The sequence below is a fragment of the Pelobates fuscus genome, chromosome 4, assembly GCF_036172605.1.
Source record: "Pelobates fuscus isolate aPelFus1 chromosome 4, aPelFus1.pri, whole genome shotgun sequence".
In the NCBI taxonomy this organism is placed as follows: Eukaryota; Metazoa; Chordata; class Amphibia; order Anura; family Pelobatidae; genus Pelobates; species Pelobates fuscus.
In genome coordinates this window covers 266,308,018-266,321,047 of record NC_086320.1, presented here as the reverse complement: position 1 = coordinate 266,321,047, position 13,030 = coordinate 266,308,018, and the positions used below count along the sequence as shown (strand labels likewise).

The 13,030-nt window shown below is 42.0% G+C and overlaps 1 protein-coding gene across 7 annotated transcripts in view; it reads left to right on the top strand.

The window, feature by feature from the left end:
- TRAK1 (trafficking kinesin protein 1) overlaps positions 1-3,245 on the top strand; it is a 126,032-nt gene extending 122,787 nt beyond the window's left edge. For 5 of the 7 annotated variants that reach the window (XM_063452093.1, XM_063452091.1, XM_063452088.1 and 2 more), the window contains one exon: positions 804-3,245. In XM_063452093.1, coding sequence (XP_063308163.1) covers positions 804-1,599 — 796 coding nt within the window. In that variant the 3' untranslated portion in view covers positions 1,600-3,245. The remainder of the gene's footprint in view (positions 1-803) is intronic. The other 2 variants (XM_063452094.1, XM_063452095.1) reach the window with 2 other exon arrangements.
- Positions 3,246-13,030: the final 9,785 nt, after the last annotated feature.

The window sequence follows — 13,030 nt, the reverse complement described above, 5'->3', positions numbered from 1 at the left end:
CTTAACTGGTTAGGAAAAGGAAGTCTCTTTTTGGAGCATTCTGCAAAAATAGTTTTGTGCAAAAGCTATAGCGTTTGAGCATGCAAACAAAGCATATTAATAAGGCCAAAACCTTTTAAATGCTCTAAATCTGTATTGGTTCCTGGAGTATCCCTTAAACATATCTGCTCAGATTGCTCCAGATATGTTTAATTGCAGTTCCTTTCTTTCGCCAGAATCTTTCATTACTTTGTCTGTGACATTTGCATACATTTTAAAATGTTAGAAGGGCTCTTGTAAATGCTCTGAGAAGATTTTCACTTAGACTTGTTTAAAACTTGAGTCCAGCATTTCTCTTAGATTTTGTTTTTTTTAGGGGAGACTTTTTAAAATTCAGTAGACCTTAAAGTATCTAACTTATCATAGGTTTTAAGGCCACAGGCCTGTATTTGTGGGAGGAGTTGGCATTCCTATAAAATACGCTACTCCCCTTTCTTACCTTTGCCGTGCCGTACGCTGCTCACCCTCTTCATACCTATACAATCCCTTCGGGGGGCCCTCTTTTTTTACAGGCCTACCCCTACGTCGGTTTCGGCACACCACACCGACTTAATCAAATCACAAGGTATTTCACGGTCCCTATATTAACCGACCACAAATATACTTATAACAGGATGTAGGAGTGTTTTCATAAAATTTTAAAATGCATGAAAAAATAACCATTGCCTTTTTTAAACCTACTTACTATTGCATTTCGTGTTTGATACTGTGTGATATGGAATATGTAGCAGTTTTATAATTTCTCCTCCTGCTTCTTTCCACAGCCTTAACTCTGCACCCAATCTGTCTTGTGGCAACTTTAGTAATCTAAAATCAACGCCTGCAAGCACCCCTTGCACACCTAGACGCCTGAGCTTGGCTGAATCGTTCACCAATCTCCGAGAATCGACAACCACTATGAGCACATCTTTGGGGCTGGTGAGGCTGCTAAAGGAGAGGGGAATTTCTGCAGCCATGTACAATCCTCAAAGCTGGGACAGGGCTAGGAAAGCATCCCTCGTGAACAGTTCTCTTCCAAAAATGACTGTTATTCCTTCCACCCCTCCAAACTCTCCTATGCAGACGCCAAGTTCCTCACCTCCCTTGCTGGACTTTAAGTGCACCAGCCCACCTTATGACAATTTCCTGGCTTCTAAACCTGCCAGCTCCATTTTGAAGGAAGTACGAGAAAAGAAGAACATAAGAAGCAGTGAAAGCCAAACTGATGTGTCTGTGTCAAACCTTAACCTAGTAGATAAAGTTAAAAAGTTTGGAATTGCTAAGGTATCTGGACCAGCACATGCATCTGCTTTACGTGACCACCACAAGCCCATTATATGTGGTGCACAGGGACCAATTAGTGCCTATGTTCCTGGAGGCGTAATGCAGGAAGGCCGTCCTTTGAGTTACCCTGTTGTGACAAGTGCTATAAGCAGCCTTCAGCTTAACACTGGCATCCGCAGGAATCGGAGCTTTCCAACCATGGTAGGGTCCAGCATGCAGATGAAAGGGCCTCCAGCGACTTTGACATCAGACATTCTAATGGGAGCCAAATTGCCTAAACAGACTAGCTTGCGCTGAGAACTATCTGCTAGTGGTGAAACAATATTGAAGCTCAGACTTTTATTTAACACCATTGTTTCACTTCTTCCCTCACCTTTATGCTGACAAATCAACATTGTGCCTAGAATGGAAAATGATTGTATAAATATGTAACATAAATATTGTTTGTGAACTTATTTCAAATGAAAAACCAGTGACATTAGATGTTCACTGTAGTTGTACTGTTGTAGATATTTAACTTGCTAATAATGTACATAAAATTGTTAATGGCAGGAGAGAGATTCTGTATGCACTGAATATGAAAAACCTCTGGGAGAGTCTTGTGTAGACGGTCCTGTGAAACTTTATTTGGTGGGCATGTTTTTCGTGTGCCAAAGTGGCTACTGAAAACTACCAGTCTAGAATTTAGCAGTACTACAAAAAAAAGGCCTCTGTTGTATGTGCAACGATTGAGTACCTTTTAGGTATGGCACTAAGTAATTCTTGAAATGACCATAATTGTGAGAAATGATTTAACAGCAAAATTAAACATGGGAAACAAAGCTTTATGGCACTTTTCACTTTGCAACTGTGATGTTCAGTACATCAAAAGCAAAATATTTTTTGTATACAATTTCATACTTCTCACAATCATAATAAAACAAGCAAGTATTGCAAATACTACATCACTGCAAGTAATACCCAATCTTTTTTCTTTTTATAGGAGTTAAGTAAAGTAATAAGTGATGTTAAAACATATAAACTATAATAAGCGTGTATGTTCTACTCTCCTGGACATATAATAATGAACAGGTTTTTTTTGTTTGTTTGTTTTTTTAACAGAATGGATTACTGTGCAATTAAATGACTCTACACTATCTTTAGTTATATAGGAAGTCATAGCTTTTATTTTTTAAATCTTTTCCCAACCACTTCTTTTTGCTGTAGTTTTAAAGACCTGAAAGGTGTGGTATCCTTTTTTAGGCCTTTCCTACAACAGTACCCCAAAGTCTTTGGTACTCTTTCAGGCCTTTAGTGTATGCAATGAACTCTGCCCTAAACAGCAAAATGTCCAGATTCAAAAAGGGTGAAGAAGAGGATTTAAAGCAATCTTCTATATTCAGCTTGCCAAACAAAGTATTTACAACAAAAAATAGAGAATGGTTGTCTTTACAGAGGTATATCACCTGGAACACTGAAAATCCTTTAAAAATGGATCTCAGGAAAGGGAACTAGTGGTAGCTGTTCAACCTTGATTACTGGTAGTGCTGCAGAGTAGCTTCTATACACAGTTAGAGCAGCAATGTTACTGTCTGAGGACTATACAGAATTTGCAAAGACCGCCAACAGTGACATCACCACTGGGAGTCTGGTGGCTAGTGTGGAGGGGGGCAGTGAAAGGTGAGCTTTACTTATCTGAACCTGTACCTCACGGCACCGCCATCTTCTATTGGCGTGTCATTGTTTGCTTCTGATGCTGAATTCTCGCGCCTGAGTGAGAGTACAGCATTGAGGTTTATGGAGAATCCTGCGAGACCACAGGGTTCTCCATAGAAAAAAAACAATTCACTGCAGCTGTCACTGGTGACAGCTAGGGGAATTGCCACTTCTAGACCGCTTCCCAGTGTCTAGAAATGTTAGGCGCAGGGAGGGTGGCAGTGCCACTTTAATGTTAACTTATAAAACAGTCCCAAAAAATATATATATATATATCGTTATTGGTGGTTAATTAAGGAATTAAGATGTTTTATAATGTTCAGTAGATGATTAACACCGAAAATGAGTGCTATTATATTTTTGGTTAATAAGGCACTGCAATTGTAAGGTCTTTTATTTCTGCAGGAAAACGTTGTGTGAAAGAGAAATTCAATGTATGAATCCTTACAGAACAGTCAAATAATAAAACTTGTCATAGCTATATATCCACTTCATTGGTTTTTGTTTTGCATGTCCTAAAATTCACCACCAGATGTCAGTAACATCTGGCACTTCTCTTCTAGACTTCAGTTACACATTGCTCATCCAGCTGATGGGGATCATTGTTGTATAATGCTTTCTCCAGCTGTGCAATGAATTTTAGTCGCTGAAAACTCCTAAATTTAACATTGAAAATATTTCTGTAAATAGATATCGAATTATTTACAAGTTACCATATCATAACAGTATTACAAATCAATGATCTTGTATTTATAGTAGCACAAAAAAACTGAACACAATATAATTATTAGATGTTGTATGTTCACCTACTTGATACATGTTTATAAACCTTTTTCTTTATATGATTTTATTTTTGTGTGTGTGTATCATATCAATTGCCACATCTGCAGTGGAGTCCATTTTGAATTTGTCACTGAGCACTCATTACTTACTACTGTTAATTCATCTAATGTGCATAAACTGGTTTATCACTATTTTATATTTTTATTTATTTAAGGAACTGAATGACATATGCATGAATGGCAAAAGCTCTTAATTGTGAACCGAGCATGCTTCTTTCTGATGCGCTGCTCCTAAGATTAGACCAAAACATTAAGACATTGGCTTTTTGGAATTTTGTTATTGTGCCTCCTGCTGACCTTAATTATTTTTATTTGAATGTATGTTAAAACTGTACCTTAAAACAACAGTTTTGAAATTGGTTATGCTTTTTCAGAGCCCTTTGTGCTCCCAGAGAGATATTAAATGTATAGCAATACAAAATGCTTTTATGTTGCTTCTGAACTAATAAACATGACTAACCATATAACAGTGTTCATTTTATATTGTGACACAATTTGTACCAAATAGCATTAATTACTATGAATACAATTAATGCCAATCAAAACTTGAAAATGTCATTTAACATGTTTAAAGGGACACTCTATTGCAAAAGTGACAATAGGAGCCACACTCTATCTCCGCAACCACCTGGTGCTCCGGAGCAGGGCTAGCAACCCCACAATGATAAGCCAACACAAGAAATTCTCCAGGCACTCAAGGTGATCAAACCGCAGGCAGTTTTAATAGAACAAAAAAAGGATCAGCAATGTTTCGACCTGCTAAGAGGTCTTTGTCAAGCTAATACCACATAGCCAAAGTAAATTTGTGTGTGTGTATATGTATATATTAAACAATGCAAAATGATTAACCAATAATTAACTTACACACATCTCATTTATATTAATTAATAACACAAACACAAACAAAAATACATCACTCCATTAATAGCTTGCCTATATGTGTCCAAGGAAGGAGAGACAGGAAAAAAATAAATAAAAGTGTAAACAAACTCTAATCAGCGCAATAACGAACAGTTTCCGGTTATGTGGAACGTAAAACCGCATTTCCCATTTCGTGGAACGCAAGAGGAAGTATACTGGATCAGCCCCCAGTACCGCTGATACACTCGCGCATGCGCAGTCCCAAGAGAGAGGAGTAATCTAGAGCGGAATATTGCCTGTTCGTACTCTCATGCTCACAAACGACACTGTTCATTCACATGTTCATTGAGTAATGCTTTCCTATGGGCGGTTTGAATGCGCGCGCGGCTCTTGCCGCGCATTCGGAGCGGAGAGATCCCCAGCTCCAAGGGAGCCCGGTGCTGGAGAAAGGTAAGTGCTGAAGGGGTTTTAACCACACTCTCACGAACAGACGCATACACACTCACAAAACATACTCTCACTGACAAACACACACTCACTAACAGACACCAAACAGACTCACTAAGATGCACACAAACTAATACACTCAGTAACACTCACTGACACAGACACAAACTAACACACGCACTGACACTCACTAGCAGACACACACTCAATAACAGACACACAAACTAACACACAACTAACACACTCAGTAACACACACACACAAAAACTAACACCCTCACTGACACTAACTAGCAGATACACTCAATAACACACACACTAACACACATACACACTCACATTTTTTTTCTTCAATTTAATCCCTCAGCCTCCCTACCTTTGGGAGTGCTGAGGGGATTCCAGATTTCACTGGGGTCCATTGGGGCTGCTGGGCAGGCGGTCCTGCAGGCGGCGAGGGAGCACTGTCCCTCATGTTCAGCTCCCTCGTGCTCCGCTTACTGATGCCAGAGCCGGAGTGTAGTGGTGTATGCTGGTTTTGTGCTGCCATAGGCGCCGCCCACAGAGTGAGGCTGGGAGCCGGAATAAGACGTCATATTCCGGTTCCCAGCCTCACTCTGCGGGTGGCGCGCGAGGGAGCTGAGCAGACAGCTCAGGGTAAAGTGCTCCCTCGCCCGCCAGCGCCTCCCGCCCAGCAGCCAGTCTGGCATGTCAGTTAGCCGCAAGGCTAACAAGACATATGCCCTGGGCATTTGGGGGCGGCTTTTTTTGCCGCCCCCTGGAAAATGCCGCCCAAGGCAAATGCCTTGTTTGCCTCGCGGCTAAAACTTCCCTGCCGGAGTGATGTCATATTCCGGCTCCGGCATCACTGCAGTGCGCGCGAGTGAACTGGGAAGAGAGAGCTCAGGGGAGAATGCTCCCTGCGTGCCCGCCCGCCCAGTGACTCCATTGCCAGCCTCGCAGGGGGCCCTGAGGTGGCCAGCTCCTGGGTCCCCCAGGAGAAGTGGCTGCCAAAATGTGGACGCACTGGCGTACATACCACGGTATGTACGCCAGTGTCTGACACTCAGTATACAGAGGCTTTTACTGTGCAGAGCAGTGTCTGTCATTCAGTATACAGAGGGATTTACTGTGCAAGGCAGTGTGTCACTCAGTATACAGAGGGATTTACAGTGCAGGGGGCAGTATCTATCACTCGGCATACAGAGGTATTTACTGTCTGGTCCGCTTCCTAGCTGCTTTAACAGATCCTGGTAGACTTTAGCCCTAGTCACCTGAGCTTGACTGGGGTCACTGAGAACTTCTTTCACCCTAGACCTGGCTATAGCGCTCTCCTTCCAGACAGGTATTGTCCTCTCTGCCTTTGGGTCTACTGCTCCTTTCCCAGGCAGGTATCCACATCTCGGTCTGCACCAGCTACTGCCTTTACAAAAGCACTTGTGGCTTTCGGGACTAGCTTTTTTTTTTTGTCTGGGGTTCCAGGGAACGAGCAGTCAGCAGGTCCAAAAACTCTGCTGCTGGGGTCCCTGAATAAAAAATCCAGTATACGCAGTTCCAGATGGAACGAACATACACTACTGCATTTAATATATTCTACAATTGCAACTTTCCAAACTATAGAAATACAGCTGTACAACTGCAACTGGTCAGTTTTTTTTTTGCACGTTTCTAATTTGCATATTGTAATTATGCAAATTAACACATTTTCCAGTTTTACCAACAGAGGGCAATGGAGAGTCGTAACAAGCCTGAAAAAACTTTTAAAACAAGGATATCCCAACTTTACAAATCCAGGGGAAAGCAGTCCAAATGGTCCCCGTGTACTGGCCGCCACAAAACAGAGTCCCATTCCAGAGCAGGGCCCATAGACCGTAGAATCTATAGAATGAGGCTGATCTACAGTCCTCTCCAAGTACCAAGGTAACAGAGGATTTTGTTACAAGTAAATGAAGCCTTGAATGTGTGCATGCAGCAGTGTGCCTCAGGTGAGCACCCCTGTCTTGCCTGTCAAACTTTGTAACAAGACCCAGGTAGACCATTTAATTATGATCTACTCTGGTCTAACAGAAAAGGAGCTTCCTCAAAGGCTGCAGGTCTCCTTCCAGTCTCCCCTGCCTGCTTGCAGCTACGTGACGAGGGGAAACTGAAAGGTCGACCCTGCATACCCACCAATCGACAAGGGCAACAGGGATTCCAGGTCCCTATCCTTCTCATACTGGTAAGGAGCAGGAGTGTGGGATGACTATTATTTGGGTGACTGTGTATCTTGGTATGAATGTGGTAGTGTGTGTAATTACATTGTGACTGTTTATGATTGTGTGTCTTGTGCATTGGGATGGAGAAACCTTAGTATGTCTGTGTGCATGTACAGCCAGCTGGGTATAGAGCCCTGTTGCTCACCTGTGACGGCTCAGGAGGTAATAAAGACTGAGGTTATTACAGGGCTGCACCTTTTCTGTGGAACTCCCTTCCCTTCTCCGTAAGAATTTCACTCAGTCTCCACTCATTCAAAAAATCTTTGAAAATTAACTTCTTCAAGAAAGCATATCAATTAAACTGGTAGCAGGTTTTTATCCCCCACCCTCCATGACTCCTCTCCTGCAACTGTCAAAAATTACCTACTAAGCCCTCATTGAATACTTTTCTGACAACCTACTTCATACCCCTACTTCTACCCTTTATGTCACTATACCCCCAGGGCTCGAGTCCTGCAGGAATGCATGGGAACGGCGTTCCTGCACTTTTTCCAAAGTAGGAACGCCATTCCCATTACCAGTCCTGCAGGACCTGCCCTGCTACCTGCACACAGGGCCCATCACACGCTGTGTTTCCTCTCCAGCTCTAACTCTCGCGAGACCCGCGGCTGGCAGAGCGTTGCCACAGCAACGCTCCGCACAGGCGAGTTTCGCGAGAGTTAGAGCTGGAGAGGAAAACAGTGTGTGATGGGCCTTGTGTGCAGCGGCTGGCTTCCCCCACCGGACCACCAGCCGATCTCCCCCCTCCCTGACAAGGTAAGAAGCTGGGAGGGGGGAATAAAAAAAAAAAAATGTAGACACATGAAGTTTTAAAAAAAAAATGCTTCTTCCCTATTATCCTGCACACACACACATCACCCAGCACATACACACACACACACACACACACACACACACACACCATCCAGCACACACACACATCATCCAGCACACACACATCATCCAACACACACACACACATATCATCCAGCACACACACACACACACATATCATCCAGCACACACACACACACACATATCATCCAGCACACACACACACACACATATCATCCAGCACACACACACACATATCATCCAGCACACACACATATCATCCAGCACACACACACACACACACACTTCATCCAGCACTCACACACTGCATTCATTATACACAATCTGCACTCATTACAAACACACTACATTCACTATACACACTCTGCACTCACTACAAACACACTACATTTATTATACACACTCTGCACTCACTACAAACACACTACATTCACTATACACACTCCACTTCCCTATTATCCTGCACACACACACACACACACACATCATCCAGCACACACACACACACATATCATCCAGCACACACACACACATATCATCCAGCACACACACACACACACACACTTCATCCAGCACTCACACACTGCATTCATTATACACAATCTGCACTCATTACAAACACACTACATTCACTATACACACTCTGCACTCACTACAAACACACTACATTTATTATACACACTCTGCACTCACTACAAACACACTACATTTATTATACACACTCTGCACTCACTACAAACACACTACATTCACTATACACACTCCACTTCCCTATTATCCTGCACACACACACACACACACACACATCATCCAGCACACACACACACACATATCATCCAGCACACACACACACACATATCATCCAGCACACACACACACACACCTCATCCATCACACACACACATCATCCAGCACACACACACACACACACATCATCCAGCACACACACACACACACACACATATCATCCAGCACACACACATATCATCTAGCACACACACACACACACACACACACATATATCATCCAGCACACACACACACATCATCCAGCACACACACATATCATCCAGCACACACACACACACACACACACCTCATCCAACACACACACACACACATCATCCAGCACACACACACACATCATCCAGCACACACACACACATCATCCAGCACACACACACACACACCATCCAGCACACACACTTCATCCAGCATTCACACACTGCATTCATTATACACAATCTGCACTCATTACAAACACACTACATTTATTATACACACTCTGCACTCACTACAAACACACTACATTCACTATACACACTCCACTCACTACACACACTGAATTCACTATACACACTCTGCATTCATTATACACACTCTGCACTCACTACAAACACACTGCATTCATTATACACACTCTGCACTCACTACAAATACACTGCATTCATTATACTTACTCTGCACTCACTACAAACACACTACATTCATTATACTTACTCTGCACTCACTACAAACACACTACATTCATTATACACACTCTGCACTTACTACAAACACACTACATTCACTTTACACACTTTGCACTCACTACAAACACACTACATTCATTATACACACTGCACTTACTACACACACTACATTCATTATACACATTCTGCACTCACTACAAACACTGCACTCACTACAAATACACTACATTCATTATACACACTCTGCACTCACTACAAACACACTACATTTATTATACACAATCTGCACTCACTACAAACACACTGCATTCATTATACACACTGCACTCACTACACACACTGCATTCATTACAAACACACTGCATTCATTATCCACACTCTGCACTCGTTACAAACACACTGCATTCATTATACACACACTGCACTCATTATACACACACTGCATTCATTATCCACTCTCTGCACTCACTACAAACACACTGCATTCATTATACACACACTGCATTCATTATCCACACTCTGCACTCGTTACAAACACACTGCATTCATTATACACACACTGCACTCACAACAAACACACTGCATTCATTATACACACACTGCACTCACTACAAACACACTACATTCATTATACACACTCTGCACTCACTACAAACACACTACATTTATTACACACAGCACTCACTACAAACACACTACATTTATTATTCATATCTGCATTCACTACAAACACACTACATTCATTATACACACCCTGCACTGCACTATATGCATAGGAGTGTAAAAACATTTTTTTTAAGGGGGAGGGGCGGGAATCTTGGGTGAGTTCCCACACTTTTTTCCCCAGGACTTGACCCCTGTATACCCCACTCCCTCTAGCATGTAAGCTCATTGAGCAGGGCCCTCCACTTCTCTGTTCCTGTACATCCAGTTGTCTGGTTACAATTACATGTCTGTTAGTTCATTCATTGTACAGCGTTACATAATCTGATGGTGCTATATAAATAATAAAATAATTACCAGTGCACTCGCATGGAGCAGAGACAGAGATGGCAACACACATTGCGAGCATTAAGCTAGCTGGAGGGAGTGCTGCTACACATGCAGAGAGAACCTGACAGCCAGCGAAAAAGAAGCTCTAACAGTCAGTGAGACAGGACTTCCACAAAGCCCAGTTCTGTTTCACAAACTATTAAGAAGGAGCTATAGCAGAGGAAAGAGATGAGTATTTAGTACCATGATGCGCCTACCCTCCGGCATGTGCAATTTAACGTTCCGCGGGAATAGGAATAGGACACTGATTGGTTTGATCACCCTCCCCCTTGTGTGGGTGTGGAAAGCACAAGCAAGATGAAACATGTATATTAAAAAATGATATATTTCCCTACTTTTTCTGCCTGCAGAATGAGACAACCTGCTTAACCCGTTAAGGACACATGACATGTCATGATTCCCTTTTATTCCAGAAGTTTGGTCCTTAAGGGGTTAAGCATTTTAATGTGCTAAAATACCAGCAAACATTCTGTACTTACTGTAACATACTGTTCTAATGTGTGTGTTCTCTTTAATGGCATGTTTGACAGCTGCAGGTAACATTATTGCTTTTATAAAGTACGGTTATAAATATATACAGGGAGTGCAGAATTATTAGGCAAATGAGTATTTTGACCACATCATCCTCTTTATGCATGTTGTCTTACTCCAAGCTGTATAGGCTCGAAATCCTACTACCAATTAAGCATATTAGGTGATGTGCATCTCTGTAATGAGAAGGGGTGTGGTCTAATGACATCAACACCCTATATCAGGTGTGCATAATTATTAGGCAACTTCCTTTCCTTTGGCAAAATGGGTCAAAAGAAGGACTTGACAGGCTCAGAAAAGTCAAAAATAGTGAGATATCTTGCAGAGGGATGCAGCACTCTTAAAATTGCAAAGCTTCTGAAGCGTGATCATCGAACAATCAAGCGTTTCATTCAAAATAGTCAACAGGGTCGCAAGAAGCGTGTGGAAACACCAAGGCGCAAAATAACTGCCCATGAACTGAGAAAAGTCAAGCGTGCAGCTGCCAAGATGCCACTTGCCACCAGTTTGGCCATATTTCAGAGCTGCAACATCACTGGAGTGTCCAAAAGCACAAGGTGTGCAATACTCAGAGACATGGCCAAGGTAAGAAAGGCTGAAAGACGACCACCACTGAACAAGACACACAAGCTGAAACGTCAAGACTGGGCCAAGAAATATCTCAAGACTGATTTTTCTAAGGTTTTATGGACTGATGAAATGAGAGTGAGTCTTGATGGGCCAGATGGATGGGCCCGTGGCTGGATTGGTAAAGGGCAGAGAGCTCCAGTCCGACTCAGACGCCAGCAAGGTGGAGGTGGAGTACTGGTTTGGGCTGGTATCATCAAAGATGAGCTTGTGGGGCCTTTTCGGGTTGAGGATGGAGTCAAGCTCAACTCCCAGTCCTACTGCCAGTTTCTGGAAGACACCTTCTTCAAGCAGTGGTACAGGAAGAAGTCTGCATCCTTCAAGAAAAACATGATTTTCATGCAGGACAATGCTCCATCACACGCGTCCAAGTACTCCACAGCGTGGCTGGCAAGAAAGGGTATAAAAGAAGAAAATCTAATGACATGGCCTCCTTGTTCACCTGATCTGAACCCCATTGAGAACCTGTGGTCCATCATCAAATGTGAGATTTACAAGGAGGGAAAACAGTACACCTCTCTGAACAGTGTCTGGGAGGCTGTGGTTGCTTCTGCACGCAATGTTGATGGTGAACAGATCAAAACACTGACAGAATCCATGGATGGCAGGCTTTTGAGTGTCCTTGCAAAGAAAGGTGGCTATATTGGTCACTGATTTGTTTTTGTTTTGTTTTTGAATGTCAGAAATGTATATTTGTGAATGTTGAGATGTTATATTGGTTTCACTGGTAAAAATAAATAATTGAAATGGGTATATATTTGTTTTTTGTTAAGTTGCCTAATAATTATGCACAGTAATAGTCACCTGCACACACAGATATCCCCCTAAAATAGCTAAAACTAAAAACTACTTCCAAAAATATTCAGCTTTGATATTAATGAGTTTTTTGGGTTCATTGAGAACATGGTTGTTGTTCAATAATAAAATTAATCCTCAAAAATACAACTTGCCTAATAATTCTGCACTCCCTGTATATATATATATATATATATATATATATATATATATATATATATATATATATATATATATATATATATATATAAAACAAAAATAATACAAAACAAAAATAGTAATGCACTCCACCTTCCTTGATGTACTTGCCCGGTGCTTATC